Source organism: Triticum urartu, chromosome 1A, assembly GCF_056163025.1.
Source record: "Triticum urartu cultivar PI428250 chromosome 1A, HENAU_Tu73, whole genome shotgun sequence".
Taxonomy (NCBI): domain Eukaryota; kingdom Viridiplantae; phylum Streptophyta; class Magnoliopsida; order Poales; family Poaceae; genus Triticum; species Triticum urartu.
This window is the reverse complement of record NC_141873.1, coordinates 147463690-147484922: the sequence shown is the minus strand read 5'-3', so window position 1 is coordinate 147484922 and position 21233 is coordinate 147463690. Positions and strand designations below refer to the sequence as shown.

At 39.8% G+C, this 21233-nt stretch overlaps 1 protein-coding gene and 1 pseudogene across 1 annotated transcript; both read right to left on the bottom strand.

Annotated features, from left to right (window-relative positions):
* Window positions 1-16426: 16426 nt before the first annotated feature.
* LOC147990411 (uncharacterized) lies at window positions 16427-18937 on the bottom strand. The gene is made up of 4 exons (XM_087527859.1): window positions 18831-18937; window positions 18103-18195; window positions 17562-17666; window positions 16427-17039 (listed from the first exon to the last, which is right to left on the bottom strand). Exons 1-4 carry the CDS (start codon window positions 18876-18878, stop codon window positions 16683-16685), a joined length of 603 nt encoding a protein of 200 aa, XP_087383985.1. The 5' UTR covers window positions 18879-18937; the 3' UTR covers window positions 16427-16682.
* Window positions 18938-20107: 1170 nt separating this feature from the next.
* Window positions 20108-20914, bottom strand: LOC147990410 (uncharacterized; annotated as a pseudogene).
* Between the last annotated feature and the right edge of the window lie 319 nt (window positions 20915-21233).

Genomic DNA, 21233 nt, shown 5'->3' with positions numbered 1-21233 from the left:
GTCATGCAACGGATGCACTAGAGCTATAAATATATGAAAGCTCAACAAAAGAAACTAAGTGGGTGTGCATCCAACTTGCTTGCTCACGAAGACCTAGGGCACTTGAGGAGGCCCATTGTTGGAATATACAAGCCAAGTTCTATAAATAAAAATTCCCACTATTATATGAAAGTGATAACATGAGAGACTCTCTACTATGAAGATCATGGTGCTACTTTGAAGCACAAGTGTGGTAAAAGGATAGTAACATTGTCCCTTCTCTCTTTTTCTCTCATTTTTTGGGCCTTCTCTTCTTTTGGCCTTTCTCTTTTTTTTATTCCTCACTTGGGACAATGCTCTAATAATGACGATCATCACACTTCTATTTATTTACAACTCAATGATTACAACTCGATACTAGAACAAGGATGACTCTATATGAATGCCTCCGGCGGTGTACCGGGATATGGCAATGAACCAAGAGCGACATGTATGAGAGAATTATGAATGGTGGCTTTGCCACAAATACTATGTCAACTACATGATCATGCTAAGCAATATGACAATGATGAATGTGTCATGAAGAACGGAATGATGGAAAGTTGCATGGCAATATATCTTGGAATGGCCATGGAAATGCATAAAGGTAGGTATGGTGGCTGTTTTGAGGAAGATATAAGGAGGTTTATGTGTGAAAGAGCATATCATATCACGGGGTTTGGATGCACCGGCGAAGTTTGCGCCAACTCTCAATGTGAGAAACGGCAATGCACAGTAACGAAGAGGCTAGCAAGGATGGAAGGGTGAGAGTGCGTATAATCCATGGACTCAACATTAGTCATAAGGAACTCACATACTTATTGCAAGAATCTACAAGTCATCAAAAACCTCGGCACTACGCGCATGCTCCTAGGGGGATAGATTGGTAGGAAAAGACCATCGCTCGGCCCCGACTGCCACTCATAAGGAAAGCAATCAAAGAACACCTCATGCTTCAAATTTGTCACACAACGTTTACCATACGTGCATGCTATGGGACTTGCCAACTTCAACACAAGTATTTCTCATTTCCATAATTACTCAACTAGCACAACTCTAATGTTACCACCTTTATATCTCAAAACAACTATCAAGAATCAAACTTCTCATCGTATTTAATGCACTCTATATGAAAGTTTTTATTATACCCATCTTGGATACCTATCATATTAGGACCAATTTTATAGCCAAAGCAAATTACCATGCTGTTCTAAAAGACTCTCAAAATAATATAAGTGAAATATGAGAGATCAATAATTTCTATAAAATAGAACCACCACCGTTCTCTAAAAAGATATAAGTGAAGTACTAGAGCAAAATTATCTAGCTCAAATGATATAAGTGAAGCAGATAGAGTATTCTAATAAATCCTGATTCATGTGTGTCTCTCCAAAAGGTGTGTAAATCAAGGATTATTCTGGTAAACTAAAAAGCAAATACTCAAATCATACAAGACGCTCCAAGCAAAACACATATCATGTGGTGAATAAAAATATAGCCTCAAGTGAAGTTACCGATAGATGAAGGCGAAAGAGGGGATGCCTTTCGGGGCATCCCCAAGCTTAGGCTTTTGGTTGTCCTTGGATTTTACCTTGGGGTGCCTTGGGCATCCCCAAGCTTAGGCTCTTGCCACTCCTTGTTCCAAAATTCATCAAATCTTTACCTAAAACTTGAAAACTTCACAACACAAAACTCAACAGAAAATCTCATGAGCTCCGTTAGTATAAGAAAACAAACCACCACTTTAAGGTACTGTAATGAACTCATTCTTTATTTATATCGGTGTTAACCCTAATGTATTACAACTTCTCTATGGTTCATACCCCCCGATACAAGCCATAGATTCATCAAAATAAGCAAACAACACACGCAAAACAGAATCTGTCAAAAACAGAACAATCTGTAGTAATCTATAGGTTTCGAATAATTCTATAACTCCAAAAATCCTAAGAAATTAGGACATCCTAAATAATGTGTATATAGATCTAAAGTTGGAATTGGTATTTTATCGCTCTCTGGTAAAAAAATGAAAATTATTCTCGTGAGTGCATACTTTCTGTTTTTTTCAGCAAGATCAAACAACAATCATCCATGAAGATCCTCAAGGCTTTACTTGGCACAAACACTAACTAAAACATAAAAAACACAATCATAACAGAGGATAGATGATTTATTTATTACTAAACAGTAAAAAAAGCAAGGAACAAAATAAAAATTGGGTTGCCTCCCAACAAGCGCTATCGTTTGACGCCCCTAGCTTGGCATAAAAAAAGAATAGATCTAGGTATTGCCATCTTTGGTATGCAATCCATAAGTGGCTCTCATAATTGATTCATAAGGTAATTTAATTTTCTTTCTAGGAAATTGTTCCATGCCTTTCCTCAACAGAAATTGGAATCTAATATTTCCTTCTTTCATGTCAATAATTGCACCAATCGTTCTAAGGAAAGGTCTACCAAGAATAATAGGACATACAGGATTGCAATCTATATCAAGAACAATAAAATCTATGGGCACATAATTCCTATTTGCAACAATAAGAACATCATTAATTCTTCCCATAGGTTTCTTAATGGTGGAATCTACAAGATGCAAATTTAAAGAGCAATCATCAAATTCACGGAAACCTAACACATCACACAAAGTTTTTGGAATCATGGAAACACTAGCACCCAAATCACATAAAGCATAGCATTCATGATCTTTAATCTTAATTTTAATAGTAGGTTCCCACTCATCATAAAGTTTTCTCGGGATAGAAACCTCTAATTCAAGCTTTTCTTCATGAGATTGCATTAAAGCATCAACGATATGTTTGGTAAAAGCTTTGTTTTGATCATAAGCATGAGGAGAATTTAACACGGATTGCAATAAGGAAATACAATATATCAAAGAGCAATTATCATAATTAAATTCCTTGAAATCCAAAATAGTGGGTTCATTGCTATGTAAAGTTTTGACCTCTTCAATCCCACTTTTACCAAGTTTTGCATCAAGATCTAAAAACTCCGAATCATTGGGATGCCTTCTAACTAAAGTTGACTCATCTCCAGTCCCATATTTATTAAGATTCATATCGGCAAACAAAGACTTAACACCAGACACACCAATCACTTTTAGATCTTCATCATTATTATCATGAAAACTAGAAGAACACACTTTCACAAAGCAATCTTTTTTAGCACGCATCCTAGCGGTTCTTTCTTTGCACTCATCAATGGAAATTCTCATGGCTTTGAGAGACTCATTGATATCATGCTTAGGTGGAATAGATATATTTTTCAAAGAATCAACATCAAGAGAAATTCTATCCATGTTCCTAGCCAACTCATCAATCTTAAGCATTTTTTCTTCAAGCAAAGCATTGAAATTCTTTTGCAAATTCATAAATTCTTTAACACTAGTCTAAAATTGAGAGGGTATCTTATTAAAATTTCCATAAGAGTTGTTGTAGGAATTTCCATAATTATTAGAGGAATTACTAGGGAGCGGCCTAGAATTAAAGTTTCCTCTATACGCGTTGTTACCAATATTGTTCCTACCAACAAAATTCACATCCATAGATTCATTATTATTCTCAATCAAAGTGGACAAAGGCATATCATTAGGATCAGAAGAAGCACTCTTATTAGCAAAGAATTTCATAAGTTAATCCATCCTTCCACTCAAAACATTAATCTCTTCAATAACATGAACTTTTTTACTAGTGGATCTTTCGGTGTGCCATTGAGAATAATTGACCATAATATTATCTAGGAGTTTAGTTGCTTCTCCTAAAGTGATTTCCATAAAAGTGTCTCCCGAGGCCAAATCTAAAAGATTTCTAGAAGCAAAATTCAATCCAGCATAAGAATTCTGTATAATCACCCATAAATTCAAACCATGTGTAGGGCAATTACGTATCATTAATTTCATCCTCTCCCAAGCTTGTGCAACATGCTCATGATCAAGTTGCTTAAATTCATAATACCGTTTCTAAGAGGGATGATCTTAGCGGGAGGAAAATACTTCGAGAGAAAAGCATATTTGCACTTATTCCATGAATCAATGCTATTTTTAGGCAAAGAAGAGAACCAAGTTTTAGCACGATCTCTAAGCAAAAAACGGAAATAGCTTCAATTTAACAATATTATTATTCACATCTTTCTTCTTTTGCATATCACACAAATCAATGAAGTTGTTTAGATGGGTAGCAGCATCTTCACTAGGAAGGCTAGAAAATTGATCTTTCATAACAAGATTCAACAAAGCAGTATTGATTTCACAAGATTCAGCATCGGTAGTAGGAGCAATCGGAGTGCTAATAAAATCATTATTGTTGGTATTGGAAAAGTCACACAATTTGGTATTATCTTGAGCCATCGTGACAAACAATCAATCCAACACACAAGCAAACAACAGGCAAGAGAAAAGAAGCGAACGGAAAAGGGGCGAATAAGACGGCAAAGGTGAAGTGGGGGAGAGGAAAACGAGAGGCAAATGACAACTAATGTAATGCGAGGGATAAGAGTTTGTGATGGGTACTTGGTATGTCTTGACTTGGCGTAGATCTCCCCGGCAACGGCGCCAGAAATCCTTCTTGCTACCTCTTGAGCATGTGTTGGTTTTCCCTTGAAGAGGAAAGGGTGACGGAGCAAAGTAGCGTAAGTATTTCCCTCGGTTTTTGAGAACCAAGGTATCAATCCAGTAGGAGACTACACGCAAATCGCCTAGTGCCTGCACAAACAAATAAGAACCTTGCAACCAATGCGATAAAGGGGTTGTCATTCCCTTCACGCCCACTTGCAAATGTGAGATCTGATAAAGGTAATAAGATAAATATTTTTGTATAGATTGGAAAGTAAAGATTGCAAAACAAATAGTAAACTGGAATTGTAGATCAGAAACTTATATGATGTAAAGTAGACCCGGGGGGCATAGGTTTCACTAGTGGCTTCTCTCAAGATAGCATATATTACGGTGGATGAAAAAATTACCGCTAAGCAATTGATAGAAAAGCGCATAGTTATGAGAATATCTAGGCATGATCATAAACATAGGCATCACGTCCGTGTCAAGTAGACCAAAATGATTTTGCAGCTACTACTATTACTCCACACATCGACCGCTATCCAGCATGCATCTAGAGTATTAAGTTCATAAGAACAGAATAACGCATTAGGCAAGATGACATGATGTAGAGGGATAAACTCAAGCAATACGATATAAGCCCCATCTTTTTATCCTCGATGGCAACAATACAATATGTGTCGGTTCCCTTTCTGTCACTGGGATCGAGCACCGCAAGATTGAACCCAAAGCTAAGCACTTCTCCCATTGCAAGAAAGATCAATCTAATAGGCCAAACCAAACTGATAATTCGAAGAGACTTGCAAAGATATCAAATCATGCATATAAGAATTCAGAGAAGAACCAAATATTGTTCATATATAAACTTGATCATAAACCCACAATTCATCGGATCTCGGCAAACACACCGCAAAAAGTATTACATCGAATAGATCTCCAAGAACATCGAGAACTTTGTATTGAAGATCAAAGAGAGAGAAGAAGCCATCTAGATAATAACTATGGACCCGAAGGTTTGTGGTAAACTACTCACACATCATCGGAGAGGCTATGGTGTTGGTGTAAAAGCCCTCCATGATCGAATCCCCCTCTGGCAGATCGCCGGAAAAGGTCCCCAGATGGGATCTCACGGGTACAGAAGGTTGCAGCGGTGGCAAAGTGGTTTCGTGGCTCCCCTGGATGTTTTTAGGGTATAAGAGTGTATATATATAGGCGAAAGAAGTAGGTCAGTGGAGCTACGAGGGCCCCACGAGGGTGGGTGGCGCGCCTGCCCCTGGGCACGCCGCCCTACCTCGTGGCCTCCTCGTTGCTTCCTTGACCTCCACTCCAAGTCTCTTGGATTGTGTTTGTTCCAAAAAAGATCCTCGCGAAGGTTTCATTCCGTTTGGATTCCGTTTGATATTCCTTTTCTGCGAAACACTGAAATAGGCAAAAAACAACAATTTGCATTGGGCCTTCGGTTAATAGGTTAGTCCCAAAAATAATATAAGAGTGCATAATAAAGCCCATTAAACATCCAAAACAGATAATATAATAGCATGGAACAATCAAAAATTATAGATACGTTGGAGACGTATCAGTGCTTAGGAGAAGCCCCGGGAGAATCACTTCACCATCACCGTCACCACGCCGTCGTGCTGACGGAACTCATCTACTTCCTCGACACCTTGCCAGATCAAGAAGGTGAGGGATGTCATCGCCCTGAACGTGTGCAGAACTCGGAGGTGCCGTACGTTCGGTACTTAATCGGTCGGAGCTAGAAGAAGTTTGACTACATCAACCGCGTTGTCGAACGTTGTCGCTTTTGGTCTATGAGGGTACATAGACACACTCTCCCCCTCTCGTTGCTATGAATCTCCTAGGTAGATCTTGCGTGAGCGTAGGAATTTTTTTTTTGAAATTGCATGCTACGTTCTCCAATAGTGGCATCCGAGCCAGGTTTATGCATAGATCATATGCATGCGTAGAACACAAAGAGTTGTGGGCGGTGATCCTCATACTGCTTACCACCAATGTCTTATTTTGATTTGGCGGTATTGTTGGATGAAGCAACCCAGACCAACCTTACATGACCACATGCATGAGACCGTTTCCACCGACAGACATGCAACTAGTTTTGCATAAAGGTGGCTGGCGGGTGTCCGTTTCTCCTACTTTAGTTGAATCGAATTTGACAGCGGTCGGTCCTTGTTGAAGGTTAAAACAGCAAACTTGATAAATCACCATCATGGTTTTGATGCGTACGTAAGAACGGTTCTTGCTAAAAGCCCGTAGCACCCACGTAAAACTTGCAACAACAAAGTAGACGACGTCTAACTTGTTTTTGCAGGGCATGTTGTAATGTGATATGGTCAATACATGAGATAAACGTTATTGTTTGACATGATCATTTTTTGTAAGATATCTGATAACCGGCAGGAGCCTTATGGTTGTCTCTTTATTGTATGAAATGCATACGCCATGTAATTGCTTTACTTTATCACTATGCATTAGCGATAGTTGTAGAAGCAATAGTTGGCAAGACGACCACGATGCAACGATGGATATCAAAGTGTCGAGCGGTGATGATGGAGATCATGACGATGCTTTCGAGATGGAGATCAAAAGCACAAGATGATGATGGCCATATCATGTCACATATTTTGATTGCATCTGATGTTTATCTTTTATGCATCTTATATTGCTTAGTACGGCGGTAGCGTTATAAGATGATCCCTTAACTAAATTTCAAGGTAAAAGTGTTCTCCCCGAGTATGCGCCGTTGTGACAGTTCGTCGTGTTGAGACACCACGTGATGATCAGGTGTGATAGACTCTACATTCACATACAACGGGTGCAAGACAGTTTTGCACATGCAGAATACTCGGGTTAAACTTGACGAGCCTGGCATGTACAGACATGGCCTCGGAACACTGGAGACCGAAAGGTCGAATGTGAATCATATAGTAGATATGATCAACATAGAGATGTTCACCATTGATGACTACTCCATCTCACGTGATGATCAGACATGGTTTAGTTGATTTGGATCACATATCATTTAGATAACTTAAGGGATGTCTATCTAAGTTGGAGTACTTAAGTAATATGATTAATTGAACTTAATTTATCATGAACATAGTCCTGATAGTTTCTGCATATCTATGTTGTAGATCAATGGCCCGTGCTACCGTTCCCTCGAATTTTAATGCATTTCTAGATAAAGCTAAGTTGAAACATGATGGTAGCAACTACACGGACTGGGTCTGTAACTTGAGGATTATCCTCATTGCTACACAGAAGAATTATGTCCTTGATGCACTGCTTGGTGAAAGGCCTGCTGTAAGAGCAGATGCCGATGTTATGAACGTCTCGCAAGCTCGATCTGATGACTACTCGATAGTTTAGTGTGCCATGCTTTACGGCTTAGAACCAGCACTTCAAAGACGTTGTGAACGTCATGGACCATATGAGATGTTCCAGGAGTTGATGTTAATATTTCAAGCAAATGCCCGAGCTGATAGATATGAAGTCTCCAACAAGTTCTATAGCTGCAAGATGGAGGAGAACAGTTCTGTCAGTGAACACATACTCAAAATGTCTGGGTATCATAATCACTTGACTCAGCTGGGAGTTAATCTTCCATATGATAGTGTTATTGACAGAGTTCTTCAATCACTGCCACCAAGCTATAAAGGCTTCGTGATGAACTATAATATGCAAGGGATGGATAAGACAATTCCCAAGCTCTTCGCTATGCTCAAAGCTGCGGAGGTAGAAATCAAGAAGGAGCGTCAAGTTTTGATGGTTAACAAGACCACTAGTTTTAACAAAAAGGGCAAGGGAAAGAAGGGGAAATTCAAGAAGAATGGCAAGTAAGTTGCCACTCCTGGGAAGAAACCCAAATCTAGACCCAAGCCTGAAACTGAGTGCTTCTACTGCAAAGGGACTGATCACTCGAAGCGGAACTGCCCCAAGTATTTGCCAGATAAGAAGGATGGCAAAGTGAACACAGGTATATTCGATATACATGTTATTGATGTGTACCTTACTAATGCTCTTAGTAGCACCTGGGTATTTGATACTGATTCGGTTGCTCATATTTGTAACTCGAAACAGGGTCTATGGATTAAACAAAGATTGGCTAAGGATGAGGTGACGATGCGCGTCGGGAATGGTTCCAAGATCATTGTGATTGTTGTCGGCACGCTACCTCTACATCTACATTCGGGATTAGTTTTAGACCTGAATAATTGTTATTTGGTGCCAGCGTTGCTCATGAACATTATATTTGGATCTTGTTTAGTGTGAGACGGTTATTCATTTAAATAAGAGAATAATGGTTGTTCTATTTATATGAGTAATATCTTTTATGGTTATGCACCCTTGAAGAGTGGTCTATTTTTATTAAAGCTTGATTTTGGTGATACACATATTCATAATATTGAAGCCAAAAGATGCAAAGTTGATAATGATAATGCAACATATTTGGGGCACTTCCTTTTAGGTCATATTGGTGTAAAGCACATGAAGAAACTCCATGTAGATGGGCTTTTGGAATCACTTGATTATGAATCATTTGATACTTGCGAACCATGCCTCGTGGGAAAGATGACTAAAACTCTGTTCTCCGGAACAATGGAGCGAGTTAATGACTTATTGGAAATAATACATACCGATATATGCAGTCCGATGAGTATTGAGGCTCACGGCGAGTATCGTTATTTTCTAACCTCCATAGATGATTTGAGAAGATATGGGTATATCTACTTAATGAAACACAAGTCTGGAACATTTGAAAAGTTCAAAGAATTTTGGAGTGAGGTGGAGAATCATTGCAACAAGAAAATAAAGTTTCTACGATCTGATCGCGGAGGCGAATATTTGAGTTACGAGTTTGGCCTTTGTTTAAAACAATGGAATAGTTTCACAACTCATGCCACCTGGAACACCGGAACGTAATGGTGTGTCCGAACGTCGTAACCGTACTTTATTAGATATGGTGCGATCTATGATGTCTCTTACCGATTTACCACTATTGTTTTGGGGTTATGCATTAGAGACAGCTGCATTCACGTTAAATAGGGCACCGTTTAAATCCGTTGAGAAGACACCTTATGAATAATGGTTTGGCAAGAAACCTAAGCTGTCGTTTCTTAAAGTTTTGGGTTGTGACACTTATGTCAAAAGGCTTCAGCCTGGTAAGCTCGAACCCAAATCGGAGAAGTGTGTCTTCATAGGATACCCTAAGGAAACAATTGGGAACACCTTCTGCCATAAATTTGAAGGTAGGATGTTTGTTGCCAAGAATGGAAACTTTCTAGAGAAGGAGTTTCTCTCGAGAGAAGTGAGTGGGAGGAATGTAGAACTTGATGAGGTAATTGTACCTTCTCTCATACTAGAAAGTAGCTCATGAGAGAAATCCGTTCCCATGATGCCTACACCAACTAGAGAGGAAGCTAATGATGATGATCATGAAACTTCAGATCAAATTACTACAGGACCTCGTAGGTCGAACAGAGCATGTTCCGCACCAAAGTGGTATGGTAACCCTGTTCTAGAAGTCATGTTACTAGATCATGATGAACCTACAAACTATGAAGAAGCGATGATGAGCCCAGATTCCGATAAATGGCTTGAGGCCATGAAATCTGAGATAGGATCCATGTATGAGAACAAAGTGTGGACTTTGGTTGACTTGCCCGATGATTAGCGAGCCATAGAGAATAAATGGATCTTCAAGATGAAGACTAACGCTGATGGTAATGTTACTATCTACAAAGTTCAACTTGTCGCGAAAGGTTTTCGACAAGTTCAAGGAGTTTACTACTATGAGACTTTCTCACCCGTAGTGATGCTTAACTCTGTCCGAATCATGTTAGCAATTGCCGCATTTTATGATTATGGAATTTGGCAAATGGATGTCAAAACTGCATTCCTTAATGGATTTCTTAAAGAAGAGTTGTATATGATACAACCAGAAGGTTTTGTCAATCCTAAAGGTGCTAACAAAGTGTGCAAGCTCCAGTGATCCATCTATGGGCTGGTGCAAGCATCTCGGAGTTGGAATATACGATTTGATAAGGTGATCAAAGCATATGGTTTAATACAGACTTTCAGAGAAGCTTATATTTACAAGAAAGTGAGTGGGAGCTCTGTAGCATTTCTAATATTATATGTGAATGTCATATTGTTGGTTGGAAATGATATAGAATTTCTGGGTAACATAAAAGGATACTTGAATAATAGTTTTTCAATGGAAGACCTCGGTGAAGCTGCTTATATATTGGGCATCAAGATCTATAGATATAGATCAAGACGCTTAATTGGACTTTCACAAAGCACATACCTTGATAAAGTTTTGAAGAAGTTCAAAATGGATCAGTCAAAGAAAGAGTTCTCGCCTGTGTTAGAAGGTGTGAGGTTGAGTCAGACTCAATGCCCGACCACTACATAAGATAGAGAGAAAATGAAAGTCATTCCCTATGCCTCAGCCATAGGTTCTATCATGTATGTTATGATGTGTACCAGACCTGATGTGTGCCTTGCTATAAGCTTAGTAGAGAGCTACCCAAGTAATCCAGGAGTGAATCACTGGACAGTGGTCAAGAACATCCTGAAGTACCTGAAAAGGACTAAGGGTATGTTTATCGTTTATGGAGGTGACAAAGATCTTGTCGTAAATGGTTACGTCGATGCTAGCTTTGACACTGATCCGGATGACTCTAAGTCTCAAACCGGATACATATTTATATTGAATGGGGGAGCTATCAGTTAGTGCAGGTCCAAGCAGAGCGTCGTGGCGGGATCTACGTGTGAAGCGGAGTACATAGCTGCTTCGAAAGCAGCAAATGAAGGAGTCTGGATGAAGGAGTTCATATCCGATCTAGGTGTAATACCTAGTGCATCGGGTCCAATGAAAATCTTTTGTGACAATACTGGAGCAATTGCCATAGCGAAGGAATCTAGATTTCACAAAATAACCAAACACATCAAGAGACGCTTCAACTCCATCCATGATGAAGTCAAGGAGGGAGACATAGAGATTTGCAAAATACATACGGATCTGAATGTTACAGATCTGTTGACTAAGCCTCTTCCATGGGCAAAACATGATCGGCACCAAGACTCCATGGGTGTTAGAATCATTATAATATAATCTAGATTATTGACTCTAGTGCAATTGGGAGACTGAAGGAAACATGCCCTAGAGGCAATAATAAAGTTGTTATTTTATATTTGCTTATTCATGATAGTTGTTTATTATTCATGCTAGAATTGTATTGACCGGAAACCTTAATACATGTGTGAATACATAGACAAACACTGAGTCCCTAGTGAGCCTCTACTTGACTAGCTCGTTAATCAAATATGGTTAATGTTTCCTAACCATGGGCATGAGTTGTTATTCGATAATGGGATCACATCATTATGAGAATGATGTGATGGACATGACCAATCCGTTAGCTTAGCATATTGATCGTTCAGTTTATTGCTATTGCTTTCTTCATGTCAAATACATATTCCTTCAACAATGAGATTATGCAACTCCCAGATAGCGGAGAAATGCCTTGTATGCTATCAAACGTCACAACGTAACTGGGTGATTATAAAGATGCTCTGCAGGTATCTCCGAAGGTGTTTGTTACGTTGGCATAGATCAAAATTAGGATTTGTCACTCTGAGTATCGGAGAGGTATCTCTGGGCCCTCTCGGTAATGCACATCATAAGAAGCCTTGCAAGCAAAGTGACTAATGAGTTAGTTACAAGATGATGTATTACGAAATGAGTAAAGAGAGTTGTCGGTAACGAGATTGAACTAGGTATGAAGATACCAACGATCGAATCTCGGGCAAGTAACATACCGATGACAAAGGGAATAACGTATGTTGTGGTTATGGTTCGACCGATAAAGATCCTTGTAGAATATGGAGGAGCCAATATGAGCATCCAGGTTCTGCTATTGGTTATTGACCAGAGAGGTGTCTCGGTCATGTCTACATAGTTCTCGAACCCATAGGGTCCGCACATTTAACGTTCGATGACGATTTAGTACTATATGAGTTATGTGTTTTGGTGACTGGATGTTGTTCGGATTCCCGGATGAGATCACAGACAAGACGAGGAATCTCGAAATGTTTGAGATGTAAAGATTGATATATAGGATGATAGTATTCAGACACGGAAGTGTTCGGGATAGTATCGGGTATTTATTGGAGTACCGGGGGGGTTACCGGAACCCCCGGGGAAAAAATACGGGCCATAAGAAGGGAGCACACCGGCCCACAAGGGGTGGTGCCCCCCTTAGGCAGGAGGCCGAATTGAAGAAGCAAGAGGGGGTTCGGCCCCCCTTTCCTTCCTCCCTTCCGTCTTCCCTTTCCCCCCTCCGGAGCTAAGGAGGGGGGAGGCCGAATTGGGAGAGGACCCCAAGTAAGATTCCTCCTACTTGGGGCACCCCAAGGCTTCTCCCCTCCCCCTCCCACCTATATATACATGGGGAGGGGGTGACTAGAACACACAACAACAATTGTAATCCATGTGCGGCGCGCCCCTCCATAGTTTACACCCCCGATCATAGTTTTTGCAGTGCTTAGGCGAAGCCCTGCGAGAATCACTTCACCATCACCGTCACCATGTCGTCGTGCTGACGGAACTCATCTACTTCCTCGACACCTTTCTTGATCAAGAAGGAGAGGTACCTCATCACGCTGAACGTGTGCAGAACTCGGAGGTGTCGTACGTTTGGTACTTGATCGGTCGGAGCTAGAAGAAGTTCGACTACATCAACCGCATTGTCAAACGCTCCCGCTTTTGGTCTACGAGGGTATGTAGACACACTCTCCCCCTCTCGTTGCTATGTATCTCCTAGATAGATCTTGTGTGAGCGTAGGAAATTTTTTGAAATTGCATGCTACGTTTCCCAACAAGAGGGGGTGTAAAAACTTTACCATTCTGTTTGGGAACCGCCTATAATTTATCTAGAATGGAAGATAGTGAGATCTCTTGGTTGTTATGTTGACAATGAAAGCATACTTCTCAAAATTATATTCATCTCTGTTTCAAAAGCTCGACCTCTGGGCCTTTCTATTTACTTTTATTGCTGAGTCATCATCCTCTTATAGAAAGCACCAGTTAGAGAGCACCACTGTCATTTGTATGCTTTTCTATTAATTGATATCGAGTATGAGTATGACTGGATCTCTTTTACCATGAATTATAATGTCTAGTCAGTCCTTGATCTTCAGGGGTGCTCTACATTTATGTTTTGCAGTCTCAGAAAAGGCTAGCGAGATACCATTTTGTCCTATCATATCTAGATTAGTTTGAAAAAGTGTTGTCACCCGATATTTATTATTATTGCTCGCTAGTTGATTATGCCATTGATATGAGTAAATGTGAGACCTAAATGTTATTGTGAATACGGTTAGTTCATAATCTTTGCTGAAAACCTGAATGCTGGCTAGACATATTTGCAACAACAATATCAAACAGAGTTTGTAAAAGTTTTTCTTTATCACTTTCAGTTTGTCAACTGAATTGCTTGAGGACAAGCAATGGGTTAAGCTTGGGATAGTTGATATGTCTCCATTGTATCTACCTTTCCAAACTCTTTTGCCCTTGTTTTGGACTCTAATTTGCATGATTTGAATGGAACTAACCTGGATTGACGTTGTTTTCAGCAGAATTGCCTTGGTGTTACTTTTGTGCAGAAATAAAAGTTCTCGGAATGACCTGAAAATTTACGCAGAATATTTTTGGAATATATAAAAAATACTGGCGAAAGAATCAACCAGAGGGGGTCCACCCCATTGGCCACAAGCCTGGGGGCGCGCCCTGGTGACTTATGGGCCCCCTGGACCTCCTCCGACCCTAACTCAAACTCTATATATTCACATCCATAGAGACAAAAATTAGAGAGAAGGATTCATCATGTTTTACGATACGAAGCCACTGCCACCTCCCGTTCTTCACCGAGAGGGCTGAGCTGGAGTCCGTTCGGGGCTCCGGAGAGGGGGATTCGTCGCCATCATCATCACCAACCTTCCGCCATCACCAATTTCATGATGCTCACCGCCGTGCATGAGTAATTCCATCCTAGGCTTGCTGGGTAGTGATGGGTTGGATGAGATTTATCATGTAATAAAGTTAGTTTTGTTAGGGTTTGATCCCTAGTATCGACTATGTTCTGAGATTGATGTTGCTATGACTTTGCTATGCTTAATTCTTGTCACTAGAGCCCAAGTGCCAGGATTTCATATCTAAAACTATTATGTTTTCATGAATATATTTGTGTTCTTGATCCTATCTGGCAAGTTGTAGACACATGTTATGAGTTATGATCCGCATACCCCCAAGGTGACAATAAATGAGATTCTTTCCGGTGATTACCGTAGTTTGAGGAGTTCATGTATTCACTAAGTGCTAATGTTTTGGTCCGATTCTCTATTAAAAGGAGGCTTTAATATCCCTTAGTTTCCATTAGGACCTCGCTGCCACGGGAGGGTAGGCCAAAAGATGTCATGCAAGTTCTTTTCCATAAGCACGTATGACTATATATGGAATACATGCCTACATTATATTGATGAATTGGAGCTAGTTCTATGTCACACTAGGTCATAACTGCTACATGATGAATTTCATCCGACACAATTATCATAGCCGATCCATTTTCTACGAGCTTTTCACATATTGATCTAGTTACTTTCGTTGCTACTGCTGTCACAATCACTATAAAACTGCTAATGTTACTTTTGCCACCGTTACCGTTACATCCATATTACTTTGCTACTAAATACTTTGTTGTAGATATTAAGTCTTTCAGGTGTGGTTGAATTGACAACTCAACTGCTAATACTTGAGAATATTCTTTGGCTCCCCTTATGTCGAATCAATAAATTTGGGTTGAATACTCTACCCTCGAAAACTATTGTGATCCCCTATACTTGTGGGTTATCAAGTCCTGAAACGCAAAGTTGTTCCACATGAGTCCACCATATCTACCTATATACGGTATTTCCATGCCATTCCAAGTAAAATTGCATGTTCCATTTCCAATCATTCAAATAATCATTTGTTTTGTGTGTTCGTACCGCTCATGGAGCGACGGGGCAGTCAATATCTTCCATGCTAAGCAGGTTATTATCACGATGGGTGTTTATTCACTTGTATTGCACAAGAGAGGATCGTAATTGGAATGCCCAATCTTGTCATAAAAAATAAAGAAAAATATAATAATAACACTACAAGAAACTTGCTTGTCTGTGACAGATACAAACCGTCACAGCAGAGCAGAAAACCGTCAGGCCTTAGCACCGGTGTTGGATACGAGATCTGTCATGTATCGCGCGTCATAATTTGCCAACAGCACACGCCGTGACAGAAATGCCTAGCCATCACAGATTTATGACGGTGTCGGACCGTCACTGATTCGGCCCCCGGCCCCACTCGGCCCGCCCTCGCCTGGGTTTCGGTGACGGACAAATCCGTCATGGATCTGGATGCCCTGATGTATTGCGTGGCACCCACGTGGATCTGATGTGCCATCATCTGGGCCTCTAGCCTTTGGGCCTATATAATTTTGGCCCAGATAATTTGTCAAGCCAAGCCGAATAGCCGGAAAAAAAGTTAAGGCATACACGACTGTTTAGCCCATTAATTTTTTTTCCGGACCCATATTTTTTAAACTTCTATCTGATAGCCTAATTCTGCTAGTCCATTATGCTGTTTGTCATCCCATTTATACTCCAGCCCATTAGTGCTCAATAACCAATTTTGCTCCATCACAATGAAGAATTTCTCTTTCAGTACAACAACAACGTCAAATAGGTAGAAAAGATGCACATCATCACACAACACAAATTAAACTCCAGCATCACAATAAGATAAGTACTGATCCATCATTACACATCCAACACAAACAAACGTCCATGTCCAAATCCACTAACCATCAAACATAACACAACTTCCACCTACCAGCAAAATAGTTTGCATCCAGCAACATCATAAGAAGTTTCCACTATAAACTAACATTTAGCGAAAGGCAGGTTCCAGCACATTCAAAGCTTCCAGCAGAATTTTTCTTGGGCAAACAACTTACTCTTGAGCTCACCCTGGACTAATATGATTTAGAGAAGTCTAATTTAGCTTCCAACTGCACTTGCTTTTTCCTGTTCTCCTCTTCTTGCTTGGTCCTTGCTTCTTCTTGCCGGATCCTTGCTTCTTCTGATTCCTTTAACTGATTGGTCAAGGTTTCAACACGGGCCTGAAGCTCGGTTGTCCCCCTCTTCTGTGCTTCCTGTTCTGCCTCACAGTCGCTATGACCGGATCTCTCATGCACGTGTTGGACCCTCACATGCTTAAGAAACGTCGGCTTCTTAGTGTGCTTAGTAAGAACTTCAGCCACATCCTTGGTTGTAGAGTTGGATTGTTGGCCATCTTCTGTAGGCTGAGAAGCACTCTTTTCCATTTCAACCTAGCCATGCAAGCAAACAAACACGGCGAGCAAGACAGGAGACAAATAGGTTATTTGCATATAGGTATGCCACATTTCCATGTACGGATGTAGACATGTAGTTATACTCTAGTCACTACATGTATGCTGCAAGTACTGTAGGCCAAGGACACCAAGTATTTTAGTACAAGGTTAGAAAATAGAAAGTACTTTACACAAGGACAGAATGTGGCAAGTATTATAGCACAAGGATAGAAATGTACAGATGTAGACATGTAGTTATACTCAAGTCACTACATGTATGCTGCAAGTACTGTAGGCCAAGGACATCAAGTATTTTACCACAAGGACAGAAAATAGCAAGTACTTTACACAAGGACAGAATGTGGCAAGCATTATAGCACAAGGACAAAACACAACTAGTATTCTAGCACAAGGACAGAAAATAACATGCATTTTTTGCAATTATTTATTATCCTACTACTGGATCTATGGCAAAAGGTTAAAATTTTGATGGTTGGTGATCTTTGAAAGCTGACTTACCATTTCAGCTTGCACAGCATCAGTGTAGCCTTTCTTTTTGCTGCAGTAGTGGCACTCCTTGAATAAATCCAGTGTAGTAGGTTCTTTCTCCTTGTATTTGTCTCCCTGAAAACAACAAATATGCATCAAGCTAACATTTGTGAAGAAACAACATGTACAGTACCAATATTGAACTCTACTTTATTCATTTATTCAGTATGATATACCATTAAGGGGAAAAAGCATGTATGGGCTGTATGCAAGGGAGCATCATATACATTTATATTCATTACTGCTAGCAAACTAAGAAAATATCGTACGTAATGTACCTAACAATAGCAGGAGCAATAGAGGTCAGATATAGTTCGAGCCCAAAACACTAAACCTTAACATGCTAGCATAAAAAATTTAATATAGAGAAGAACAATAGCTGCAATCGTAAGTTTTACATGAACTTATGGTCAATAACATTTGTCAATACCATGCAAAACAATCTCATGAAAAAAGTTGCTAGTTACTTTCACATAAAAATTTTGCACATCCAGGCACATGTTTAACTTACCAGGTTATCACAGTGCACAGGGTAGCTGCGCGAACCAGTAGTTTGGTGAAACTTGACTTGAGCACGATTATTTTTGTTAATTCCACATATCTCCTGCATGGATCGGTGATTTGGTTAGCTAAATGCATTTATTCAGGAGTTATTATGGAAACAAATAAAACATTCGAGAAGGATTCATCTTATATACACGCCCCGACATTTCATAGGTTGATGTTCACACAATATCATTGTAACTTTAATTGATTAATCTTTTGACAGACAACCTCATGCTAAAATATGAGCCATATTGTACAGAAGGTTATTTTCAAGTACTTCCAGATCAGGAGCTTTATGGCAGTGTATTACACCAGAGTAGACATTTTGATCATATGTTGAGTTGTCATAATCAACAGATGGATGACAAAGCTAATTGACAAGCACGCAAAGAAGTAAATAAGTCATTATTTTTTTGCTTTACATATATATATTAACTTATATTATTTCCTAAATGTAAGCCTATTACCTTGCAGAACCTCTGACTCATGAGTAATGAGTTAGAACCATCCAATTTTGATGCTACTAGCTAATACAGGATATAGTGGAGTGTTGTGTTCGGTACTGAAGTACAAGAAACAATAATAAGTTGCTGATATACATGCTTATTGTTTCTATTTTCTCCTTCTTTGAATCTGGCAAGAAAGGGTGGTTGGCAGCACCAGGATATTATTTGTCTCCAAGAAGAAATGTACCTTTTTTTGGATCCTTCCAGCTTTCCACAAGCTCATTCCATTGTTCATCAGTCATCGAGTGGACTGGAGAAGTTTTCATCCCAAATTGAGTGGGAAAGGATAAAAATATTTCTGCTTGAGCCTGTATCATTGTTTCATATATATCACTATCCAGAAATCCTCTCATGCCAGCACGTAAGATTCTTTGCAAAAGAATGTGACAATCATGTGTTTTAGGCCTTGGACCTTGGTTCCATCGGCACTTGTACATTTGGATATGTTGGAAGCAAACACATCTGGAAACTTTAACTCTCATAAAAATTGACAAAATGCAACCACTTGTTCTTTAGACAAGGTATACCGGGCCCGAGGCATCTCATATGAGTTTCCATCCTTCCTCAAATGCAACTCTTCTTTAATATTCAAATCTTGGAGATCAAGCCTAGCTTTAAGTGTGTCCTTCGTCTTCCCCTCCATGTTGAGAATTGTCCCAATGAGGTTTTCACAGATGTTTTTCTCGATATGCATGACATCAATATTATGTCTCAGCTTCAATTTATCCCAATAATCTAAATCCCACAAAAAACCTCTGACTCCAAATTGGCACATGAGCCTTATTGCTGCCCAAGTCAGAACGCTTTCTTTTCCTGCTTTCTTCTTGTCGCCCAGGTCTAATGTTCTCCAATTCTGCTTGTAGGTTTTCCTTTGAGAATTTACCTGGCTCATCATTGCGTCCATGAAGACCAACAAATTCATTGTTTCTTTGCAAACGATGTCCCTTTGGAAGGAAACGATAATGCCCAATATACCCAATTCTGTGCCTTAGGCCGTAGGAAAGAGGGTGTTTGTCACAATGAATACATGCAGCATAGCCTCTTGTGGTACGCCTTGAAAGAGTGCTTAGAGCTGGGTAATCGTGAATGCACCATAGAACTGCAGCATGAAGATCAAACATTTTTCCTTCACGAGCATCATATGTACGCACACCCTTCCAAAGCTCAAGTAAATCTTCTACAAGTGGCTGTAGGAAGGCATCAAAGTGCTTGCCAGGTGATTTAGGACCTGGAATTAATAGAGCCATCGTGAAATTTGACTGATCCATGCATGCCCAAGGTGAAAGGTTGTATGTCACAACAAATACAGGCCACATACTATAAGTTGTGTTAAATTTTCCGAAAGGATCGAACCCATTAGTGGCAATGCCAAGCCTCATGTTTCTGGCATCTTCTGCAAATTTTGGATATTTTTTATCAAAATCTTGCCACGCATCACCGTCAGCTGGATGGCTCATTTCCTTCTCACTGGGCTGCCTCTTTAGCTTGTGCCACTGTGCTTCTTCTGATGCTTTTTTTGGAAAGAAACATCCTCTTCAGCCTAGGCACTAATGGAAAATGCCTCAAAACTTTTTGTAGTATCTTCTTTCTAGCAGGGTCTTTCCACCTTGACATGCCACAAATTGGGCAGTTGTCATGCTTGGCATATTCCTTTAGAATATTCTTTATTTTGTCATAAGATTTTGGGAGTGTATTGGGTTGAGGGAATGCTTCGGCCAGTAGCTTAAAAATGCCAGTAAATGCACTATTTTTGATCCTATGTCATGACTTCAAATGAAGAAGCTTCACCACAAATGAGAACCTTGAAAACTTGGTACAACCATGATAAAGGTGCCGCTTTTCCTCTTTCCTCACGTTCTTCAAAAAGGACTCAATCTCAAAAGGATTTGCATCATTGTTACCGTCTTCATTTCTAGTTTCCTTCTGATCTTGTTCTACTACTGTGCGTAGGTCGCCAAACATCTCTTCAAATCGGTCAGCACCATTGTTACCATCCTCTGAGTCATGCACATCAACAAGACGTTCAATAACATCTGCATTGAAGTCTTCTCCATGATATATCCAGTGAGTATATGTACTTTCCATGCCATGCGTCAATATGTTCTTGTTCACAACAGCTTGATGCCAGTATTTGTGATTAAGGAATTTTCAACATGGGCATAGTATTTCTTCATCCTCGCTGAATTTTGCTTGAATTAAGTTCATAAACTATTTGACACCATTGGCTTACTCTCGAGAGAACAGTGTGCCACGAATCCAAGATCTATCCATCTACATTATAGAAAAAAGACCAACTTAATCAAAGGTAAATAATCAATGAGGAAACATATTTACTAGCAGTTCCCAGGAAACATGCTCTACAAAACATCAATTCATAGTAAGATACATGACCTACAAAAACAACTTGCACAGAGGAGGAAAAACAAGTTCACTTACTATTACATAATGTACAAAATCACAACACAAACGTATAGCAAAATTGACACGTTTATGAGTCTAGTACCAGGAGCATCACTTGCGTAAAGTTATATAAAAGCGCATACTCCAGTAGACAACAGCTCGGAAGAACATGGACTAATGCAAAAATGTC

Coding starts and splice junctions, on each gene's coding strand:
- LOC147990411 (XM_087527859.1), bottom strand. CDS start 18,878: ATGAACAATGGAATGAGCTTGTGGAAAGCTGGAAGGATCCAAAAAAAG. Junction 18,196..18,830: donor CTGGAAGGATCCAAAAAAAG/GTACATTTCTTC, acceptor CGATCCATGCAG/GAGATATGTGGAATTAACAA. Junction 17,667..18,102: donor CTGTGCACTGTGATAACCTG/GTAAGTTAAACA, acceptor TGTTGTTTTCAG/GGAGACAAATACAAGGAGAA.